The sequence below is a fragment of the Drosophila ananassae genome, chromosome 3R (genome assembly GCF_017639315.1).
Source record: "Drosophila ananassae strain 14024-0371.13 chromosome 3R, ASM1763931v2, whole genome shotgun sequence".
Lineage (NCBI taxonomy): Eukaryota > Metazoa > Arthropoda > Insecta > Diptera > Drosophilidae > Drosophila > Drosophila ananassae.
Window position 1 is genome coordinate 27,316,063 of NC_057930.1, and position 23,633 is coordinate 27,339,695.

Genomic DNA, 23,633 nt, shown 5'->3' on the forward strand with positions numbered 1-23,633 from the left:
CGGTATTTATAAAGCCCTACCAATTAAAAAATTGTTTCTTTTACTTAAACCGAAGGAGTGTCTTGGAGGGGTCCAGTAAGTTTCTTTTGGTGTACGTTTATTCTTAAGAAAATAAAGTCAAATTTTATATTGGAGATTAAGCCTTCGCAAGTGTGGACCGAAAAGATCAGCTACAAGGCTAGGATAATTTGTAAAACAAGTCTTTAAAAGAGAGCCGCATGTCGAAAATCGATAACATTTGAATTTCCCGCCACAAGTGTTGACTAATGCGTCTCAACCCGTGCTGGAAAACATGTTCATCCTGAGATCATCCAACACTGACTACCAGTATGCAAATTAAAATTAATTTATTCGACCACCATGCAGTGACGAAATAGCGATCCGAAGGGGCAACGTAAGCGAATCTCGGACCCATGATGCAAATAAAGCGTCTCCTGTGCAAGTCCTGCAGCCTGGGCACCCTGATTGTGGGCGTCGTCTGGTTGCTGGCACTGCTTTTCTACTCTCACAGTCTGGGAAGCTCCATTCGATCGGCGGGCTGGAGGATCGACGCGAACGCCACCCCAAGGGCGGAGCTGAGTTTCCAAGCCAGGGTCACAACCGGATGCACCCCCAGCCAAGGCGGAAATGCTACCAAAGACTCTCTAGCGGAGAATAAGGACTCCCCTGGCGAGAAACTTGAACTCCTGGGAGTGGTGCGCAACAAGCAGGACAAGTACATTCGCGACATTGGCTATAAGCACCATGCCTTCAATGCCCTGGTGTCGAACAACATTGGACTCTTCAGGGACATACCCGACACCCGGCACAAAGTCTGCGACCGCAGCGAGACCTTTGAGGCAGAGAATCTCCCGCATGCCTCCATTGTTATGTGCTTCTACAACGAGCACAAAATGACTCTGATGCGGTCAATTAAAACGGTGCTGGAACGCACGCCTAGTTACCTTTTGAGGGAAATCATCCTCGTGGACGACAACAGTGACCTGCCCGAACTGGAGTTTCACTTACATGCCGATCTGCGGGCCCGGCTGAAGTATCCCAACCTGCGCTACATCAAAAACGAGGAGCGAGAAGGCCTAATCCGCTCTAGAGTGATAGGAGCCCGCGAAGCCGTCGGCGATGTCCTGGTATTTCTGGACTCTCACATCGAAGTGAATCAGCAGTGGCTGGAACCCCTCCTGCGGCTCATTAAGGCGGAAAACTCTACTCTGGCAGTTCCAGTCATAGATCTGATTAACGCCGACACCTTCGAGTACACACCCAGTCCCTTGGTGCGTGGAGGGTTTAACTGGGGCCTCCACTTCCGATGGGAGAATCTTCCAGAGGGCACGCTCAAGGTGCCCGAGGATTTCCGGGGTCCTTTTCGCTCGCCCACCATGGCAGGCGGATTGTTCGCAGTGAACCGGAAGTACTTCCAGCACCTCGGCGAATACGACATGGCCATGGACATCTGGGGTGGCGAGAACATAGAGATCTCGTTCAGGGCCTGGCAGTGTGGTGGTGCCATAAAGATCGTCCCCTGCGCCCGCGTTGGACACATATTCCGCAAGCGGCGTCCCTATTCCTCCCCGGATGGAGCCAACACCATGCTGAAGAACTCGCTGCGATTGGCTCACGTCTGGATGGATCAATACAAGGATTACTACATCAAGCATGAGAAGGTGCCCAAGGACTTCGACTACGGAGACATCAGCGATAGAGTGAAACTAAGGGAGCGCCTCCAGTGCCACGACTTCTCTTGGTACCTCAAGAACGTCTATCCGGAGCTGCGGGTTCCCGGCGAAGAGTCCAAGAAACCCGCTCCAGCGCCCATCTTCCAGCCTTGGCACTCGCGAAAACGTAGCTATGTCGACACATACCAGTTGCGTCTGGCGGAAACCGACCTCTGTGCCGCCGTAGCAGGGCCGAAAGTGAAGGGCTTCTGGAAGAAGGGCAGCCAGCTTCATCTGCAACCCTGCAAGCGGATCCCCAGTCAGCTGTGGTACGAAACGGACAAGGCCGAGATAGTTCTGGACAAGCTGCTCTGCATGGAGGCGTCGGGAGACGCCCAGGTGACAGTAAACAAGTGCCACGAGATGCTCGGGGACCAGCAGTGGCGCCACACCCGCAACGCAAACAGCCCCGTCTACAACATGGCTCTGGGTACCTGCCTCCGAGCAGCTGCTCCGGCTTCCGGGGCCATCATCAGCCTGGACCTCTGCTCCAAAACGGGCGGAGGTGGCGGCGGAGCCTGGGACATTGTGCAGCTAAAGAACACGGAGGCGGCAAATTCAAACAAAGCGGAAAATGCGCTGTGAGCGGAATGGACAACAATCGTATTGCAATATTAGACTGATAACTGGTTAGGTGCAAAGTGTATTATGTTTAGATAGTCAGTATTTTTCCATAAAATTAAATAAAAACACGGGTTTTATAAATGCTTAACAAAATGTATTTGTTTCTATATCTATATGATTCTTTCTACTAATATTTTTTTCAGTGCGTTCAGGGCCCAGTGAGAACAGTGTGTTTCTTGAGCTCGCTCTTGAGAGTGACCGTTATGCGTGGTATTTTTAAGTAACTTTAAGGCGGTCACTCCACACCGGCTATTCGCATTCTTTTTGGCAAACAGGCGCCAAATTCTGTAGTTTATTTAAACGATTTTAAAACCCCACCATGCAGGCCAAAGCAACCGAAAGCAGGCAGGAGCCGACGCTGCATATGGGTGAGTAATTGCCGAGTTACTGAACCTGAAGACCAAAAGCCTATTGACAATCATTCTGTTTAGATACAAATGCGCGTCGCAATTTCATCAAAGCCCACGCGAAGCTGGGCGAGGTGAGGAATAAGGAAGATTTTGGTTGATTTTGAATTAATATTTACCTATTTGACAGAAACCCAGCAGCACAGTGCGATTCTTCGACCACTCGGACTGCTATACCGTCCATGGAAGCGATGACTGCGAGCTGGTGGCCAAAGTTGTCTACAAATCCACGGCCTACGTCGGAGCCCTCATTCCGGATGACAAAAAGGAGACGCTTCAGTTTGTTTCCTTGTCCAAGAACAATTTTGAGCTGGCCGTGCGTGAGCTGCTCCTGGTGCGCAATCTCCGGGTGGAGGTCTTTGTGAAGCAAGCCACAGATTGGAAACTGGAGTATCGCGGTTCGCCGGGAAACCTGTTGCAGTTCGAGGACATTCTTTTTGCCAATAAGGAGGTGTTGGTGGGTAACAGCATTATATCGCTGTTGGTCAAGTTGGAGGGCGGGGCGCAGCGTCGTGTGGGCGTGGCCAGCGTGGAGCAAAACGACTGCCAGTTCCAGTTGCTGGAGTTTTTGGACGACGATTTCTTTACGGAATTGGAGGCGACTGTGGTGTTGTTGGGCCCAAAAGAGTGCCTGCTGCCCAGCCTGGATGGCGAATACGCGGCCGTGAAAACTTTATTGGAACGCAACGGGGTTATGATCACGGTTCCCAAAAAGAGCAGTGCCAACGATCTGATTCAGGATTTGAATCGTTTGCTTCGGTTTGCCAAGGGGCAGCAGGAAGACGCCACAGGTCTCAAGGAGTTGCAGCTGCAGTTGGCCTCTGACGCTCTGAAGGTGGCTATTAAGTACTTGGATTTGGTCAACGATCCCGGAAACTTGGGTCATTACGAATTAAAACAACTAGATCTGAAGCGGTATGACGTAAATAGTAGGAGTATTGTAATAAATATTAAATTTATTCTTATTTCAGCTTTGTTCATTTGGACTCTGCTGCCGTGGCGGCATTGAACATCATGCCCAAGCCGGGAACACATCCCTCTATGCCTTCGTACCGTTGGCAGAGCATCCTGGGGGTGCTGGACCACTGCCGCACACCGCAAGGTCATCGTCTTATGGGTCAATGGGTGAAGCAGCCACTACGGCGCCGCGAAATTCTCACCGACCGACACAACGTGGTGGAGTGCTTGTTGGAGGCACCGGATACGCTGGAAACCCTGAGCTTAGATTATCTAAAGCGTATACCAGATATCCTAATGCTGACCAAAAAGCTAATGCGACGCAAGGCCACGTTGCAGGACTTGTTCCGCATCTACCAAGTTATCCTGCGCACCCCGAAGATCCTAAAGGTACTGTTTGAGCTGGAGAACTCCACGGTGGAGAGCATGATTTGTGCACCCTTCAAAAGCTTCCTGGAGGACCTAACAGGTCTTAAGCAAATGGTCGAGCAGGTGGTTGACTTCGAGGCCATCGAAAGGGGTGAGTACCTGGTAAAGGCTTCCTTCGACAGTCGCTTGATGGAGTTGCAACAGACCATGACCGAGTTGTATTCAAAAATGGAGCGACTGCAGACAAAGTGCAGTGAGGAGCTGAATCTGGATGGCAAGCAGCAGGTGAAGCTGGAGAATGTGGCCAAGCTGGGGCATCATTTTCGCATTACCCTCAAGGATGACTCTGTGCTGAGGAAGAATAAAAACTACCGCATTGTGGACGTGATCAAGGGCGGCGTCCGCTTCACCTCTGACAAGTTGGAGAGCTATGCTGAAGAGTTTGGAAGCTGCCGCACTCGCTACGAAGAACAGCAGCTCTCTATCGTAGAAGAGATCATCCAGGTGGCCGTGGGCTACGCTGCTCCTCTCACATCCCTTAACAACGAACTGGCCCAGCTCGACTGTCTGGTCAGCTTCGCCATTGCTGCCCGAAGTGCTCCCATCCCCTATGTACGTCCCAAAATGCTGGAAGAAGGCGCGGGCCAGCTTGTTCTTGAGGATGTTCGCCATCCCTGCTTGGAGCTGCAGGAACATGTCAGCTTTATTGCCAACAGTGTGGAGTTCAAGAAGGGTCAGTGTAGATTAGGTTGTTACCATTGCGATTATTGATTGTATTTTGTTTCAGACAAATGTAACATGTTCATCATAACTGGTCCAAACATGGGTGGAAAGAGCACCTACATTCGCTCCGTAGGCACTGCTGTGCTGATGGCGCACGTGGGTGCCTTTGTTCCTTGCAGTTCGGCCACCATCACTATGGTCGACTCCATCCTGGGACGCGTTGGAGCCAGTGATAATATCATCAAGGGCCTTAGCACTTTCATGGTTGAAATGATAGAAACGTCGGGAATAATCAGGGTAAGTGTGATAATTGTTTCCTAAATTCCATGAAGGGTAATATTCCATACAACAAATACTCAGACTGCCACCGAAAAATCTTTGGTGATCATTGACGAACTTGGCCGTGGCACCTCCACCTACGAGGGCTGCGGCATTGCCTGGTCAATAGCAGAGCACCTGGCCAAGGAGACCAAGTGCTTCACTTTGTTCGCCACCCACTTCCACGAGATTACCAAGCTGGCCGAGAGTTTGGCAACCGTGAAGAACTGTCACATGGCCGCCGTTGCGGACGCCGATAACTTTACGCTGCTTTACCAAGTGCGTCCAGGGGTGATGGAGAAGAGCTTTGGCATTCAAGTGGCTCGACTGGCGAGTTTTCCCGAGCACGTCGTCCAGAATGCCCAGGAGGTGTACAACGAGTTCGAGGATGAGCATGCCGGGAAGCAGAAGGAGGAGGACAAGGCCTTGCTGGAGAAGATTCAAGTTGCCATTGAACAGCTTTCCACGGCTGGCAACAACACGGATATCAATGTGGAGGACCTGACCCAGCTGGTGACAAAGTTTACGAAGGACATCAAGAAACTGGACAGCGATTACTTTAAATCCGTGCTGGCCACCAGTGAGGCTTAGAAGAGAGGCAGAGGTATTTATAATGATCAGCCAGTATTACTCTCGAGAGGCACGATATTCCCTATTCTAATAATTATAATTTTTAGCTTTAAGAATCTCATAAACTTAAAACACATGTTTCTACTTTGGTAACCTTTTTGTAAAAGAAATATGTATACGAAGAGCTTTTAACTCGAAGAGAATTTTTTTTGTAAACGTTCAACAAATATATGAAAATGTCAAAAATCATTTAGGTTTTGAAAATATTTTTATTATTATATTAAAAAGGATATAGAAGGCTAATGGTTTCAAATGTATGTCTCTATCTAGTTGGAAAAGAGTCACATGATATGGAAACACGCAGATTTGTGTTACAAATAGCACTGCTTTTTCGGCTCTATGCCAAGTCACATTGAACACGCTTTTTAACACAGCGCGAAATACAAAATACTGGCCTGACAAACTGTCAATTTAATCGGCCGGGCTTTAACCTCGGCTGTCATTTGGGCTAAAGCGCCGCTTTTATCGTCCCGTTGGCCCGATCTTTGGCTCGTTGGCTCGACTGTCATTACCAAATTCAACTTAAGTGCTGTCAAAAGATAATTACCGTTTCGGCTTTGATTTTTCTTACCTTTTGTACGTTCGGACAACTAAATGGCAGCCACAGCGACAAGGCTCGGAAAGGCTTAAACCAGTTTGTCGCTGCTGTCTTGTTTGGCGCGATTCAGTAATGCTGCTAAAATGGTTGATTACTGGCATTACCTTGTTTCGGGACCTGATATAAAACAAATAAATTTGCATTAAGAAATCAAAATTCGTCTTAAATTCTCAAAAAGATAATTGGATTATTGGCGTTCAAGTAAACAGTCGTTTTGTGACTTAAGTGCTTGCTAGACAATGAGCCCAATTAACTGGCAGAATACTAAAGGAGCGGCACATTGTGGGCTTCCTGAAGAATACCTATCTGAAGGTTATTTGTCCCTACCTGATATATGCATACTCTTCTGCCCGTGGCTGTGCCCACATTCAATTTGATATCGCATACTCAACAAACATGGCGTGTTAGCAACGCTTAACAGCGTTCAAAATTGACAGGCAACTTTAAATATATTGCATTTGCGGCCAGTTCAGCATGCCTGTCTGGCACGATTAGTGGCAAGCAGCCAGCCAGCGAGCCATCGAGCCAGGCTCCCATCCGGCACCCAGCTCCGGCTCCGAGCTCCAGCTCCAACTCCAACTCCTTTGAGCCAACTTCATTTGGCTGTATGGGGCGAAGACGAGCGATGCGGCGCGACGCGTACAATTATTAATTTGATACGATATAATTGACATGTTGCCGATGCCAAAAAGGAAGCACTAACATGCGGACGGCAACAGCAACAGCAACAGCGGCAGCATCGGCAGCAGCAGCAACAACAAGGTGAAACGTCGTAATGTGGGCAACAAGCTAAGCCAGTGCGACGCATATTAACGCCATGGCTTAGTGACAACGACCAAAGCTGGCTTAGAGATGGCACTTTCGAACTAGGCTTAAATAAATGAGGTAATAATATTTATATATCTTACTTTTCTTCCATTTCTCTAACATTTTTAAACATTTAATCTGTTTTTAGTTGGGGTTTGTGAAACACATCTCAATGGAGCTCATCCCTATGGGTTTATTTTCACGCTCCTGCCTCTTTGGTCCCCGCCCTCCCGATTTGTGGCAGGCAGGCGTGTAAATTGTTTTTACTTAATCGTTGCGGACACAAACGCACATGTTGTTTGGCCACAGCAACAACAAGGATAGCAGCAACAACGGCTCCAACATCACGGAGTGGCTGCCTGCCTCTTTCGCCGATCTCCTTTGATATCTGCTTGGCTCTGTGGCGCGCTTTTGGTAATTGCACTTCGCTGCTGCTTCTGTGCTACCAACACTCTTGGCCACAGCAATGGACAAGGAAGTGGGTCCAACCTACAGGAGAAAGGTGGCTAATTAGCTCTAGAATAGTAGGCTTTGGCTCCAGATATTTAAGCTGTAAGATAGATAAGATACTTAAAGATAGATACAATTTTTAATCACTTTTTAATCAGTTTATTGTCTAAGATATAACAATTTTCCGAAGGGCATCCTACATTTTCTATTCAACTGCCCTGGATTGTTCAAGTAGCGGCCAGTTTGTGTTTGGAAAATTGTTATTTGTTGGTAGAAGCCCGACTTGCAAAATGGTTGCTGTTGTTGCCGACTCGTTGGCCAACTTCAGTCGGCCAGACATGCAAATTTTTGGTGTGTCTAATGCTAGTTGTTTGTTGGTTTTTTATGCAAATTTTCTTGTTTCACTTGACAAATTGTCTGTTCGACTTAATGATGGAACGTAGGTTGACGATGGACGCTCCGTGGTCGGAGGCCAAGTGATTATGTGCATATATTCGGATTATGATTGCGTTTGAGGTACCATCATCAGAATATTTACATGAATTACATGCAAGTTATTAAAAATCCTAAGCAGAGGTATTAGGTAGGTACAAGTGCGGAGGTATTAGCACTTGAACCCCACGGCACTTTCAGCCAGGTATCGTGTTTATTTCCCATTTATCCACTCTCACACCTTGCCAGTCGCCTCGGCCTGGCCCTTCATTTCTTTTGCGGCACGACCAATCAATTATGGCCATAACTGGCAGTGAAAAGGGAAAATCATTAAAATCTTATCTTTCAGCCAATAAAGCGGCAGATGGATGGATGCCCCACAAACTGCAGGCTTCAAAATCTATTATTACCGGCCATATCAAAAAATGATTAGCAGAGCCGCCGAAAGCGATGGCCGTGATGGCGTTGGCCCGAATGGGGGAAGCATTACAAATTATTAAGACGGTCGGGCTTGGCTGGCTTGGTTGGCTGCATCCACGGGACTGATTATAGACTTTAAGGTGTAACTGGGGAGAGAAACTACATAACACTAATTTCATTTTAAACGAACAGAAACGATGCAGTGCATATAATTTAAATAATTGCACGGGCGCTGTGAATAGCCGGGCTATTGATGATGTTATCATGTTGTGTTCGCATACGATGCACACTTATACTTAGTTGTCTTACAATCTTATCTACAATTTCCGTTGGCAGCTGCTGGTAGTCGACGCGCCTGGTTCCCCTTAATTATAATGTAGCGCTTAATGGGCCACACTTTGCTGCCGGCACAGTGCCCCGTACTTTCTTGATTGTCGGCCATTCAGGAAGGGAGGACGGCCCCGGTCCCGGCCCCGGCCCCGGACACGGCCACTGCCATTTTAATCCACTGATAAAACAATTTACTCCACTCATCTGGTTTCTGTCGTGCATGGCTCCAATGGATTGCTCTCCAAAATTATGGTTACTAAATTTTATGAAGCCATTTATATCACTCGCAAGATACTCGCACTCGGGCCGCCTATAGCATGTAAAATAATCGATGGGCTGGACCAGAAACTCCACTCTTTCACTTGGCTCTCAGTAGTACCTCCCTCCCGGTACTTGTTTTCAATTTATGCCACGGAGCTCAAGAAGCGAAATCGTGAATAAGGGTAAGCATTACGTTATGTAATTACTGTTTACTTGTCCATGCCAAGAAATTAAATAATTATAGAAATTAGTCGGGAAGTCGGAGCAGGAAAACATTTTAATAGGCCATAAAATTAAGTTATTTTTATTGAAAAAATGTAAATTGGGCTTACAAGTGTTCAAGCTTAACTATAACTTTCAGTAGTAAATAAAAAAATCTATTTCCCGAATTAATATCTTAACAAATCTACATCCATCTTAATAATCGGCATCAGCTTCGAAACCCTTATGAGGCTTTTAATCTATTAATCGTATACCATGACCGTACCTTATAAAGATATTTTGCATGGAAAATTTTTAATGAAACTTTTTTTCACTTGCCATCTTGCCGTGTTGCCGCCCAGACCCCCAATCTCACCCCCCAATTATGGTAAATGATTAGCTCGGAAGAAAAATCACCGGAGAAGTGAAAAAATGTGAAAAAAATAGGAATACGAATACGAGACGTGTGCAATTTTTATTTACCAACACTCGAGTGGGGCTAACACAAATTTAACACTGCCCGCCGCCAATGTAGCCATCAGGCGGCATGCAATGCTCGACTAACGAGCAAAAACAACTGCAACATGGAAACTACCAAACTGCCTTCTCGTGGTAATCAATTTTAAAATTTATGACAAAATTTGCAGCTTTAAATTATGCCATTAAGCACGGCATGTAACTCATATCGTCAGGCCGACTGCCTGCCGGCCTGCCAGCCTGCCCGCCTGGTGGCGGCTTAAAACAAGAAAAAGCCAAAGGAGAAACATGTTAACTGCTTTCCTTTGTGGCAGTGTGTGTGTGCTCGTGCAATGGCGTTTGCATTATACGCTCGTATTTCGCCACATTCAACAACGAGCTACAGAATGACGGGTGGCCATAACTCATGCCGGTTGCCCCTGCCGCCTGCCACCTGCCACCCCACCCCTCGGCCGCCCCAATAGGCCAAAACCCCCCGCTGCCCCAATCCACAATCCACACTCCCCAATCCCGGCTCGAGTAGCCGGCTGAGACCTGGCCAGCAGTTGTTGCAATTACAACTGGACACCACATGCTATAGCTGCCTCCTGTGCGACTGTGTGTATGTGTGTGTGTGTTAAATATTGCAATTTATCACGCAAATGCGTTTTTCAATTTTAACATGCCGCCAGGCATCATAAAAACGTTACAAACCAACAATATGAGCCAAGAGCCAGGTCCAAGAGAGTGGCAGAGAAAAGCATGTGGCGGCATGGAGGTAAGCTGAGCCGGAGCCGGAGCCCGATCCCATACACCAGCCATGGTCATCATATGCTCCAACGAAATCTGGATACTAGGAAATAAAGTGGCTAACACCCAGGCGTCCGACACCACAATTGCACTGGAAACTACAAAAAGTATCTATTTTACTTTTTAGTGGATCCTTCGCAATGCTACCTTCAAATTTTGAGTTTGGCATTCTTTAAAAGATTCTTTAAATAAAAAATTAAATATTTGTATTTCGTAAATATTAATTTAAGTGCATTTAGTCAAATTCATAAGGTTGTTGATGGGCCTGGACACGCCGTTGTTCAGCTCATCGAATTTAATAGACCCAACACTGCATATAAGGACGAAGAAATTTCTTCCAAGGCATTGGTAATTAGAAAAGTGATAATCTGGCTGATGGCTGGATGTAAAATGATGGAAAATATAAACAATAAAAGATAAATATTTTATTACGGATTTTTATATATAGTTTAATGTATGTTTTACAATTGATAACACAGCTCCTTTAAAAAATTATTTTAAAAAGTATATAGCTCCACCTCATAAGCATTTAAAAAATAGCTGAATAAATTCGGTTAAATCATAATCTAAAATATGAGATATTTCGACGATTTGGTTTTTAATTAAATACATTTTGAAGATTTTAATTAATCCCAATTTCGAAGAGTGAAGTTCCGGCACGAACCACATTCGTCAGGCAGGTTTGTGCAGCCAACTCTTGATTTCGCCTTGCCCACTGGCCAATTAGCTGGGCAATCATGCTCCACTGTCATCTCCATGTCCGACCGCTTTGTCCACTTTTGGCATTTGCAAAATGTTAATAAAATGGTCTAGGACACACCGCCATGGCAACGACAAGGTTGTCAACGTTTTCCAATCCTCGGCACTCGTTATTTGGCAGGGATGTCGATTGGGTTGAGAGGTGGCGGAGTGGATCGGCATATAAAGATAGTTATGGTTGGAGCCTGGGAGTCCGAGTCGGATCTAGTTTGTGCTGTGCGTGCTGGTCTTTTTAATCATCGGATTAAAGTGCCTTCGGCGGTGTCCGTAATGGCGATTAGTTTATTTGCTTTATCAATTTGTTTGACAGCCGTTTATAACGCTTTCTTGGAGCCTTTTCCGGCCCCGTTTATGATGTGCTGTTTTGGCCAAGGATTAATTGGTTTAAGACAATTTGGGTGGCCACGGGAAAATTTATTATTACAGCCGACGTAATACTTTTTCGGTTAAAAAAAAGGTTTTATAAATAAACATACATATTTGAGTTAAAATATTATAAAAATCAGCACACGAATATATTGTGTTAAACAACATACATTTAATCAAAAACTATGAGATTTCCATATTTTTTACTCCAATATACCACGGGTTAATGGTTTAATAAGTAAATTATATTTAATTTAAATGAATAAGAACACCAAATTTGAGTTTAAATAAAATAAAAATCAGGCCACAAATAGATTGTTCAGAGCAACAACATACAATTAATCAAAAACGATGAGATTACCATATTTTTTACTCAAATATACCAATGGTTAATTGGTTTAAGAATAAATATATTTAATTTAAATGAATAAGAACATCATATTTTATTTGACATAAGAGAAAAGCAGACCACAAACAAATAGTGTTGCTACACTTTACCAACTGAAGAAATCGAATCTTTTTCAACAAAGTATTGACTCAGTATAATGGCCGCAGTGCTTTAGGGGATAAGCAATGTACAATTCATAAAGAACAATGAGATTTCCATATTTTTTACTCCAATATACCAAGGGTTTATATATTAATTGAAAATGAATAAGAACTTCAAATTAGAGTTGAAATAAAATAAAAATCAGGCCACAAATAAGTTGTTCAGAGCAACAACATACAATTAATCAAAAACGATGAGATTACCATATTTTTTACTCTAACATACCAAGGGTTAATTGGTTTAAGAATAAATATAAAAAAATTAAAATAAATAAGAGCTTCATATTTGAAAAAATGTAATGCTTTTCAATAAATTATCAATTCAGTATTAGGGCCGCAATGCTTCAAGAGGTCAACAACATACAGTTAATCAAAAACATAAATTTAGCGGCGACGACGACAACGACTACTAGAGGTCCAATGAGAATCAATAATAAGAAAATATAAATAAACTTTCTAAATAAAAACGAAATAAGGAAAGAAGTCTGGTCGAGGCCTAGAGCCCGACTGAACTATGAACCGACCAGAGACCGAGTTTTATAATTTTTTTTTAGTGTTGAATAATTCTCAAAAAATTATATTTTCAGGGATTCACATGATTGGCACAGGGCTTCCAGAAATTTAAAAAAACACTAAAACTGTCACATTAGACATTTAGCCTTTGAGACTATTATCTTTACTATCTTTATATTTCATTTCTCTATTTAATGTAAGTTAAGACGGTAAGGTCACTTAAGTCGTAGAAAGATAACAAAGGACGAACAAAGATGAAAAATTCTCCCGCCCAAAAGCGCCGAGTTTGAAATTTGAATTGAAGCAGAGTAACAAAAAATAAGAAAGATATAAGATTATAAAAGATACCTCCTATGAATATATATTGGTATATTGGCAAATATTGGTATGAAACTTTTTAAAAGGGTATTAATTAGGTCTTAAGCTTTTAATATTCAGGCGTTGCTATTTTATTGACGTTTTTGTCGTTTCGTTGAACAAAATTTGAATATTAAATTAACACAATATTTAATGTCAACGGAAAGTGTACGCATCGTAAAATTCACAAAAATATTTTTATGTGAAATTGTGTGGATTGACCTTTTTCGTTTCTTTATATTTGCTTTAATTATAGTTTTGTTTAGTTTCAGCATTTTGGTGATAATTTATGGTTGAACGAAACACTTTCCGGCGGCGGCATTTTTGTCTGAATTGTTTTCGGACAAATTGAAATGTATTAATATGAAATGTCATACATAATTTATAAGGAGTTATGCAACAGCCTATCCACTTAAGCAGCGGAATTGGACTAAAAAATCAGACTTTAAACGTGAACTATGGCTACATTATATTTTATCTATGTTAATGTCGAAGTTCAAGTTGTCAATAGCCATTTATATCCGTGGAAAATGATCGCGACTTAATTGTGGCTTTTAATATAAGTAAGTTTTTTGTCGCTTTATAATTTATGATGATTGCTTACGAAATACAAAAAGTCGTTGTCGGTTGCGATAGATCCGCACAAAGGAATACAATAATATTATGTGTATTATATTATTTTGGTGTTATTGGGGCTTGGACCTTTTGTGGATCGTCATGCCTTTCGGCGATGTAATTCGCAGTTAAGTCTATATTTTATGGCTTTAGAATATTAAGTTTAGTTTCCACCGAATGAGACGCAAAAGTGCCGACGATTCATTCGCCAATGCTATGCAAATCAATAAGGAAGTTTAAAAGATTTTATGATATAATTTATGGGACGGTAAGAGCTTACTTCGATTTATTATGTCAAGCATTTCTATGGGGCTATGATAATAAAAGCTTTTATAAATTGCTTTGTGTTTCCACAAAATAGATTGTCACCTCTTTAATTCATAGATACTCGTATGTAAATGTCACCTCAATGTTTGTTTTGCTATTTGAGGTTTTTGTTGTCGGGTTTCTAGCGAAGTGAATTTGTAAATTTTGCTGGGGGCTTACTATTTGTCACTGATGGAGCAGACAAATTAAATCATTAGAATAGCTAATGCCTATTGTGGGCCTGTGGGCTTAAAATTGTCGGTTTCGCGCTTAGCTTTCGGTCCTTAATTATTTGACACCTTTGTTTTTAAGTTACTACTACCAAGTTTAAAATATATCCACCTAATTACTTTGTATCACTCATCTCGAGTGAAAATCCACTTAACCTGGATTGCCCAGTTATCGATGTAAGTTCGTTTGCCAATAAAAGTGCACCATTAACCTGATCCTCGTCTCCTCCGACCCCCAGCTGGAAATGACATTATGCTAATTGGCCAGATGGTTTCGATAAGGCGAAACCGACAACAGTTTAAACTAACCTGTCCCTGTGAAGAATTAATTCGTTTTCTTGCAAGACTGCTGCCTGAGAACTTCTCCGCCCTCTGCTCTGAATTTATCTCTGCTGACCATCGCCATATTTAAGTTAATTGCTTTGCATACATTTTTAATGCGGTCAAATTAATTAGCTGGGACCCCAATCAGCAGAAATTTGTTTCTATTACTGTGGCTGCGGCTCAGTGCCTCAGTTGTGGCCATGTGTCGACGATTTTATTTATGCACAAATGCAAGAGTTGTGGCTTATAAATGTAGCTGTCAGTTGTCATAATTTATAGAATAACTGTCAGAGCCGTAACACCTCTGCGCACGATCTTCTTTGGGGCTGCTCTCTCAGAGGCCTCTGAAAACCTATCGCTCGCCATGCTGCCATAATCATAGCGTCAACGTTTTGATTTATGTGCACAGCTCTCCATTTTTTTGTATCTGGTTTTTTGTTTCCATCTTTTTTGGCTCATGGGAGTTCGGCCGAGTGGCACAGCAAGCTGGCCCGCTGGAAATAACTGTTAGAATCGCACAGCACTAATGTGGGTTGGTGGGTAGGTCGCGAAATTGGTAGGCTTGGAACTTTGCGACAGTTGATTATGATTAAGTGCCAAGCCCCGCAGCCAAATCTGAACATTTCATAAGATCTGTGCTATAAATTTTGAATACATTTTTAAGCACCACAAAATATGTTAGCTAAGTATAAGTTTAATATAGCCTGATTAGTGGTTGTAGGATTAATGATGTAAGATAATCATGTTAATAAAAACACATTAATTACAAATTCAAAAAAATAGTTATTTATTAGGTATATTCAATTTCAATAAAAAAACATCCATTAGCTTTGAAAATAATTATTTTATAGAAACAATAGTCAATAATTAACTGATTTCCAGCTCAGACAGTCATAATGGATTTATGGTTTTTTCTGCCATCTGCCAAAACTTTTGGGGCCGGAAGCCTTATGCAAATTTGGCTTAGACTGCCATATTGTCTCTAAATTATTTTTTGACATTCTTTTTGAACTTCATATGTACATTTATTGGTAGTTTGTTGAAAGCAAAACAAAAAGCAACAAAACCAAGTTAAATGCATGCATAAATCAATCAATCGCAGCATTTGACAGACAGTCTCGAGTGCCGAGACAGCCGAGAGTATGAATGACAGACGTTGTATAGACTTTGTGTGCAAAGTAGGTAATGATGTAGGGAAATATTTAAAACCTTTGATACTCTACAAATTTGTTAAGAATTAAGATATTTTTTAGGGGTTCTAGGAGCTAGAGGATTCACTAAATAAGGTTAGGGTTTGAAGAGTGATTACTGTTTAAGTAAGTTGAGACACTCGCCACTTTAAATTACATTTGAACTGATAAATATTTGTATTCTAGGGTGTTTTGTCAACTATATAGTAGTTATTTGTAGGTAACCCTCTACATTGCTTTTAACCTGACTTCCTTTCAGCTTCTCCGCCTCCCAACGGCAGCGTTTAGTTGTCAAACTGATTTATGCACAAGCTTGACATATATTAATGGCCGCTGGTGTAAAATAAATGCGCATTAAATTATTAAAATGTGTAATTTATTTCGTTTTACCATTTTTTGTTTGTTTTTACAATGCAAATGATTTGTTATCTAATATAAAGATCTTTTTAAAATATTTGCTAAAAAGGAAGTCCCAAAGTAGAGTTACAGTCTCAATTCCTATGTGTTCACTTGTTAGATGACTGTCATTCCAATTATATACCGGTAGGCGTTAATAACTTGACACTGGATACAAAATATGAATAATAATGTGACGTAATTTGAGCATTTAGTTCATTACACATATCTCGAAGTATCTGCTATAAAAATCAATTTTTAATCGAATTGAAAAAAAAAAAACTTATAAATATTTTTTTACAAATAGGCATAAATCTGTCAACACGCAATGCCATAAAAAATTGTGTCGCAATTAATTTTCAGTTTTTTATTATTGCTTGCATTTGGATGTGGGTTTTTGTTAATCGTAATTACATTACTGGTATCGATTAATGAAAATTGTTTAATAATTTCATGACATTTTATATTCAGGCTTTTTTATTAGCACCTGATTTGGTTAGCAACTGATTGTGTTCATAAATAACTTCAAATTGAAGGCTGAGCAATACATTTGAATTTTAATCCTGTTTTATTTATAGATGATTAAATTTACAAGATTGCGTTTCAATGAAAACTCATTTGATTGAAAACGTAGGGAAATTAATCTACTAATCGTATTTGTTAGTGAAAACAGTCTAGTAGTGACTAATGAATTCGCACGTCAATTTCTGTGAGTATTGAGCAATCCAAAAAAAAAGGGGAAAAAGAATTTCTAACTAATTTCGTGGCTCAGGACGAAAGATCTGAAATGAGCCAAGACGTTGGCATGGCCATTACCCGCCCACAAATGTAGTGCGGGTGAACACGCACGATTAATAAATTAAATTGAAAGACACACAAAGTGTGAGAAAGCGAGAAATACAAATTTTCCAAATGAAATTGTTAAATACCGACGACTGGCTGCATTATTCTAAGCATGTGCCTTGAAATATGTCGCGACATGCTAATAAAAATATTTGCTTTTTCTTCGCTCTCTAGGGGAGATTTATATTTTCTCTTAAGACGCCAAGTGTGTGGGGGACTCGAGTTGGTTTTATTTTTGTTTATTAGCCGCCTGCTAATAAAAATTAATTTGAAAATACTTTTTAAAATGCCTTCGACTTGGATAGCTGGCTCGCATAGCTTAAGATTTTTATTTATTTGTTTTTCTAATTTGTATTTTTCGTTTCACATTCATTTTGCTGGGTCCTGAGTACGTTGTAGTTTCTGCGATTTATTTATGAGCTATTCGAATTTCGAATTGTATTCTGTTATTGTTTCGCAGTGTATAAGTTTTTTATTTTAGGGCCCCCAAGATATGTTTGCTTATGAACAACTTGATGAAACACAATGTGTTTATCTGACTTGATTTATGGCTCTTGTGAGGATTTATTTGCCTAATGCCCGTGTATTTGTCATTTTTAAGCACTCGAATTCCTCAAGTGGAATTTAGTCTGTTGGCGAAAAACTTGCCAAAATTTTAATAATTTTTTAAATTACAAAACAAAGTTGTTTATACTGCGATCTGAGAAAGAGAACATTTGTTATTATTCATAATGAATTTATTTATAAGAAACAGTTTTGTGTCTTGTGAAATATTCCAGGCCGACAGTTGTTCGGATGCTAAGTAAAGTATCACAATTTATTATGCGCGATTGCATTTGATTTATGCGAACATAATATTTCTATAGACACTGATGGCTATATTTCCTTGGCCACCTCCGAGTGGAATTTATTTTCATCGCAGACCATAAGCCATAAACAACTTAAGCGAATTGGTTTGAGGTCATTAACTAAAATCCGACTGCTTATTTAAAACACAAGCAGCTGTGCCAACAATTTGTCAACCGCCTATAAACGTATATGTGCTCTAAAAATTAATATTGTGTGGACTCTTTTTACAATCATCATAAAGTATCAGGAAATAGGACTTTCATAATTCTAAAAAGTCACCCAATAGTGACAAAAATGAGAGTCTGCGACTTAACCCATACGCATAATGCAGATGCCAGAGTGACTTTTCGAAGGCAAAATATTTGTCTGCCATAAATCCTCATCGTCTCCCCTTCATTTTTTATGACAGCCACACGACCTAGCGAAAGATCAAAGCGAATGGGCGAACATATTTTTTATTGTCGTGCCTTATTAATAATGCTAAAAATGCTGAATTTTAAATATTTTTTATGATTTGTTGCCAGTGACAAAAGCCATTAGATCTGACATTTGGTGCGAACAGATTAAGTTTTGAGTATATTTTTCTTGGCTCCCTCGACGCTGTCTTTTGTGCGTGAATTTGTAAAATATGGCCCAAAGTAGAATAACCAGCCAAGAACAGGTTGAATGCCTAACAGTATTTATGTGTGTGCCTTCGAGTGCGCCATTTAATTAGCCACAGCGTTTTGCTAAGCGTTTCTATCATTTAATTAGAGCAAATCAATTGCTTCAAGTGAGTGCTAATCGAATGCATTTTTAATTTGTAATCAATTAAAGTGCCAGCGATACTGGCCAGTGACTTGTTGCCTGACGTAAGCTCTAAAATAAATTGTATTTATTTGTTGGCCTTTTTATACTTTCGGAATGTGCCATTGAGAGTGTGAAATATCTTTAAGTAAGACAACTCTGTTGCCACCTGAGGGGGAGCCTGCTTTGTGAAGTATCTCAAGAATAGAGTGTCTTAAAAGAATTATTGATGCTTTTTATATATTTGAGTTTCACAACAATTAGTATTTGCAAAGATTATTCCAGATCTTTGAGATCAGTTAAATTTTTGAAGGCTTATTCCAGTTTTTCTTCCTGCTCATCTTCGGGACTCATCTGGTGTATCTTGTGCTTCCGGCGATCGCGGCAGCTTCCGCAGATTCGCATGCAAAAGAAGTAGATCAGCTCCAGGAAGCTGAGACAAGAGATTCCCATGAAGAGGCCGCAGATACCACCGCAATTGGAAATCAAGGTCGACACCCCGAACAGAATAGTGCGTTTAATGGCAGTAAACTGATGTTCCTTGAAGTAAACCGAAAGCCTAGACCCAATGGCACTGAAATATATTAAAGGATTAACACTGAGGCTTATTTTATTTGAACTTGAATAGCTACTTACTCCGTATGCTCATACTCCTCTCGGAACGCTCTAATTGTCTTTGCCACATCGTACTTGGCTCGCGATATCTCAAAGTTGTACTCGAGCGATGTGCAGGCTGGCAGGCAGTTGCACATGATTTCTACGTTGTCGTCAACGCTCTTGGCCATGGTTTGGTTCTGGAGGAGGGCGTACAGCTCGTCCTGGGCAGCCGTGTAGCAGGTGATGTCATTCAGGCCACAGACGGGAGTACCCTCGGGTTCTGGGAACAATAAAAAGTGACAAATTCGATTCAAGAGGCCCGGCCCACTCACTTGGCATCCAGAACTTGGCGCACCCGCACTTGGAGACCGTGAAATTAGCCAGGCATTCGGTTTGGCAATTGCTTTGGGAGTAGGATCGGAAGAATCGCAATTGGCGCTCATCATCGAATAGGCATTGACGCCTGGGAAAGAGTTTTGTTGGTAATTAGTGCCACTTGATATCACACAACTTACTTATCAGGAGTAATTTCGTGCAAATTTTCCGTTGACACGACATAAGCGGGTAGTACACTGACCAGGACCTCGTCGCCATGGGGCACCAGAATATAATTACCCGACGTGAGGGGGACGCTCTCCGGGGAGTTGAGAAAGACCTGGACAATTACACATTAGGTGGGCACTGAATTCACACCCTATTTCCCTAATGGTACACACCTTGTAGCCCTGCTTAAAACTGCGGCAATCGTAGTCGAAATTATGCTGCAAGCCCTGCAGGAAGGCAAAGAACCCATTCTTCACCGATGAGAACACCGTCCGCTGGGGATACGCATTTTGGCCCTGATCCAGATAGCCGGTGTCCAGTGACCACGATCCAGAAATGTCGTTCCAGGCCGGCAGCTCCTTGTCGAAGTAGTTATTGAAGTCCACTATATCTGGGTCAATGTAGCTGATGTACTTCTCGTCCCGATAAATATCCCTGGGGTGCATTCCGTTAAACTGGTAACAAATCCCCTCATCCGTAGCCACAAAGTCGAATATCTTGTCGCAGAAATAGAATCGTCCGTTCCATTTGCAGAACGGTCCAGTGACATTTTTCGATATACTTAGATCGATCAAGGTCTGGGTTACGTCCACGTTCGGAGGGTTTAGTTCTGAGAGCAAAGGACTAAATCGCTGAACGACCTCCGAATCGCAGATGTGCATTGCGGCTGCCATATAGGCCAAGCTATTAGAATAAAAAGCTTTGGTATTGAAAAGTTGGAAAAAGAAAAAGGTGAGGTACTCAACTCTTCATCACTGAGGTTGCTGATATTGCCGTTTGTCTTGTATTCCTCCCAAAACTTTCGGGAAACATTCGTATAGTCGAACAGATTACGTTCCATTTTAATTTCTGGACAGATGGTAATGGTTGGAAATGGTATTTTGTGCACAGGCACCAGAGTCTCATCAAAGCCAAGAATAACCGGAGACTCTTGCCACTTCAAGTAGGTGTCCCAAATGAGAGAAACGGCAAAGTATACCGAAATACAGGTGAAGAACAACCAATAGAGCCTGAAAGTTATGCCAGTTAGTATAGAGAAGTATTGGCGCAGAGCCTTACCGACTTTTCGTAGATGGGTCTGTGGACCTCAAAGATGTAGCGGATGCCATGGATGGTGGTGCTTTTCGCGTACTCCAGAAGAAGACCCTTACAGGCCGACAGAGTGCTTCCGTATCGAATCCTGGACTTGATGATCACATCGCTGGGCACATCGCTCAGGGCGGCAGAGGCAATACTGGCCCGGGTATCGAATCCCGGCAGGGTCAAAAGCTCCGGCCCGGGCAGAACACTGATGCCCGGCTTCTCGTCATCCTCTCGTATCTCGGCCATTGTCCAGGACTGACTAAGCTGCGCCAGCCATGCAGAGTGTCCTTTTATACTCGAGCTCCAAATAAACACACCTGAAAACTGGGCGCGTTGGCTAGTTCCACTGGGTCTCCTCTGCTCTGGGAGTTCCACTCGCACGCACCCGCAACCATTCATCTACTTAAGCTTAATTACAACCCCGCATATCATATGGCCCTTGTTTTGGCTCCAATGCCTTATTTGCATCATGCAACCATAAAGCGAGTCCGTGTGGTAACTTTAAACTTAAAATATTGTCTTAAAAGGTGCCATGATGAACAAATAAACAGATAATCAAGATTAAGATTGTATTGGTTAAACATTAAAATCTTTATTTTTGTTGGAAAATAATTGTGTCAAAACTTTTGCAATTCTTAAAAATGAAGAACGAAAACGTTTTATCCTTCTGAGATCATTTATATTTATCCATATCCATATTTCAGCCTAGATGTTTGAAAATAAATCAACTTGAACTGGATTGAAAAACGGGATTCAACTTCTGCAAATGCAAAAGCCCTTGCTGCAATTCTATATTTATATCCAATGGCGCTTGGCAGAAGTTTCCTATACTCATTTTAATCAGATTAAACGGACTAAAGGGATGTCTGTCTTACTACTACAAGACGTAAGGACATCGATATATGAATTTTGGTTCTGAAAAAATGCAGGGTAATATTGAAACTGCCTTTTAATAGACTATCAACAATATTGCATACCTTGTATTCGAACAAGGGATGTCTGTCATGCTTCTGGAAGACGTAAGGACACCAAAGTATTCGCAATATTTGTTATCATATGTGTGGAACATATAAAATCAATATAATATAAATAATATCATTGAAATTAGCAGCTCGTATAAATTGTTGATCTGAAAAAATAGAAGATATATACAAGGAATAAAAAACTATTTTTTACTCTTACCAATAAACTGAAGATACCCATCAGAACTCGGAAGCTCGGCTTCGTTTTTTCAGCAAAAGCGTCCAGTTTGTGGAAGAATGTGAGCGGTACCGGTGTGACAAAAAAATATCCTGTGGTCGTAGCCATCCTATTATATGCCTTTCCAATCTTGTATTATTTTTTTTTTTACCAAATGTTATAATTATTTGTTCATCAACATAATAAAAATATTACTATTTTCATTTAAATACTAAAGTACATTAGAAATATAATCAATTCACTTATGTACATTTCTGATCTGAAAAATTACCAGATATAAGGAAAAAGGACTAAACAGCTTTATTTATTTTTTCACTCTTACCATTGAACTGAAGATACCCATCAGAACTCGGAAGCTCGGCTTCGTTTTGTCAGCAAAAGCCTTCCGTTTCAGGAAGAATAAAAAAAACAATTCCATGGTCGTAGCTATTATATGCCTTTCCAATCTTGAATTATTTTATTTGTATAATTTAGCTTGAGTTATTTTTCATATTATTTTTTCCGCATTTATTAAATTTTTACTTATTTGTTTCTAATAAATAATTTTCACTTTTAAATATTGACCGTTTACTGTTGCTGCTAAAACTAGAATGGGGATTTGTGGATTCTATTCTACCACCCAACCAGTCAACGTTATCACAGCCTACTTGTCTTTTTTGTTTTTTAGCCATATTCGATTGTGGTTTATTTATTTTAACTTTATAGTCGCCTACTTATAAGATTTCTATCAGTTATATTTAAAACAGTAACAATAACTACAAAAAAGTTATAATTTTTACGAACATATCAAATTGTATCATATCATATCAATATCATCAAACTTCAAACTGCATTAAAACATTCAAATCCCCTTCGAAATGATGAAAAACGTATGGGAGGTACAATATGGCCCCCAGCGATGGCTATATCTTTGCTAATAACCATCCGATTCATAAGCAGAATACCTTAAACGATTTGTAGATCGATTCCCTATCAAACTGCATCAAAACATTGGAACAAAATATTTTTTAGATTTTTTGTCAAATTTTGTGGAGCATCCCCATTGAAATGATGAAAAACGTATGGGAGGCACAATATGGCCCCCAGCGATGGCTATATCTTTGCCAATAAACATCTGATTCTTGAGCGGAATACCTTAAACGATTTGTAGATCGATTCCCTTTCAAACTGCATCAAAACATTGGAACAAAATATTTTTTAGTTTTTTTTTCAAATTTTGTGGAGCATCCCCATTGAAATGATGAAAAACGTATGGGAGGCACAATATGGCCCCCAGCGATGGCTATATCTTTGCTAATAACCATCCGATTCATAAGCGGAATACCTTAAACGATTTGTAGATTGATTCCCTTTCAAACTGCATCAAAACATTGGAACAAAATATTTTTTAGATTTTTTGTCAAATTCTGTGAAGCACCCCCTTCGAAATGATGAAAAACGTATGGGAGGCACAATATGGCCCCCAGCGATGGCTATATCTTTGCCAATAACCATCCGATTCTTGAGCGGAATACCTTAAACGATTTGTAGATCGATTCCCTTTCAAACTGCATCAAAACATTGGAACAAAATATTTTTTAGATTTTTTGTCAAATTTTGTGGAGCATCCCCATTGAAATGAT

At 41.2% G+C, this 23,633-nt stretch overlaps 3 protein-coding genes and 1 long non-coding RNA gene across 4 annotated transcripts; 2 read left to right on the forward strand and 2 right to left on the reverse strand.

The window, feature by feature from the left end:
* The first annotated feature begins 287 nt into the window (after nt 1–287).
* LOC6497701 (polypeptide N-acetylgalactosaminyltransferase 35A) lies at nt 288–2,446 on the forward strand. The gene has a single exon (XM_001961499.4). It carries the CDS (start codon nt 414–416, stop codon nt 2,295–2,297), a length of 1,884 nt encoding a protein of 627 aa, XP_001961535.1. The 5' UTR covers nt 288–413; the 3' UTR covers nt 2,298–2,446.
* A 108-nt stretch (nt 2,447–2,554) lies between these two features.
* Nucleotides 2,555–5,929, forward strand: LOC6497702 (DNA mismatch repair protein spellchecker 1). The gene is made up of 6 exons (XM_001961498.4): nt 2,555–2,704; nt 2,768–2,817; nt 2,874–3,658; nt 3,715–4,802; nt 4,857–5,089; nt 5,153–5,929. Exons 1-6 carry the CDS (start codon nt 2,656–2,658, stop codon nt 5,699–5,701), a joined length of 2,754 nt encoding a protein of 917 aa, XP_001961534.1. The 5' UTR covers nt 2,555–2,655; the 3' UTR covers nt 5,702–5,929.
* A 2-nt stretch (nt 5,930–5,931) lies between these two features.
* LOC116654902 lies at nt 5,932–6,780 on the reverse strand. Its single transcript, XR_004310053.2, has 2 exons — nt 6,666–6,780; nt 5,932–6,455 (listed from the first exon to the last, which is right to left on the reverse strand). It is a non-coding gene; the product is annotated as an uncharacterized LOC116654902 (long non-coding RNA).
* An 11,470-nt stretch (nt 6,781–18,250) lies between these two features.
* On the reverse strand, nt 18,251–22,667 carry LOC6497830 (pickpocket protein 28). The gene is made up of 10 exons (XM_001961497.4): nt 22,334–22,667; nt 21,994–22,270; nt 21,789–21,940; nt 20,792–21,726; nt 20,475–20,738; nt 19,902–20,412; nt 19,701–19,840; nt 19,518–19,648; nt 19,225–19,465; nt 18,251–19,162 (listed from the first exon to the last, which is right to left on the reverse strand). The coding sequence occupies exons 4-10, from the start codon at nt 21,208–21,210 to the stop codon at nt 18,904–18,906; spliced, it is 1,965 nt and encodes a 654-aa protein (XP_001961533.2). The 5' UTR covers nt 21,211–21,726; nt 21,789–21,940; nt 21,994–22,270; nt 22,334–22,667; the 3' UTR covers nt 18,251–18,903.
* Between the last annotated feature and the right edge of the window lie 966 nt (nt 22,668–23,633).

Excerpts from the sequence above, each read along its gene's own strand:
- LOC6497830 (XM_001961497.4), bottom strand. The coding sequence starts at position 21,210 with ATGAATGGTTGCGGGTGCGTGCGAGTGGAACTCCCAGAGCAGAGGAGA. Across the intron at positions 20,739-20,791 it reads CACAGACCCATCTACGAAAA|GCTCTATTGGTTGTTCTTCA; the intron begins GTCGGTAAGGCT and ends CATAACTTTCAG. Across the intron at positions 19,466-19,517 it reads CGCCAAGTTCTGGATGCCAA|AACCCGAGGGTACTCCCGTC; the intron begins GTGAGTGGGCCG and ends TATTGTTCCCAG.
- LOC6497701 (XM_001961499.4), top strand. The coding sequence starts at position 414 with ATGATGCAAATAAAGCGTCTCCTGTGCAAGTCCTGCAGCCTGGGCACC.
- LOC6497702 (XM_001961498.4), top strand. The coding sequence starts at position 2,656 with ATGCAGGCCAAAGCAACCGAAAGCAGGCAGGAGCCGACGCTGCATATG. Across the intron at positions 4,803-4,856 it reads CAGTGTGGAGTTCAAGAAGG|ACAAATGTAACATGTTCATC; the intron begins GTCAGTGTAGAT and ends ATTTTGTTTCAG. Across the intron at positions 5,090-5,152 it reads AAACGTCGGGAATAATCAGG|ACTGCCACCGAAAAATCTTT; the intron begins GTAAGTGTGATA and ends ACAAATACTCAG.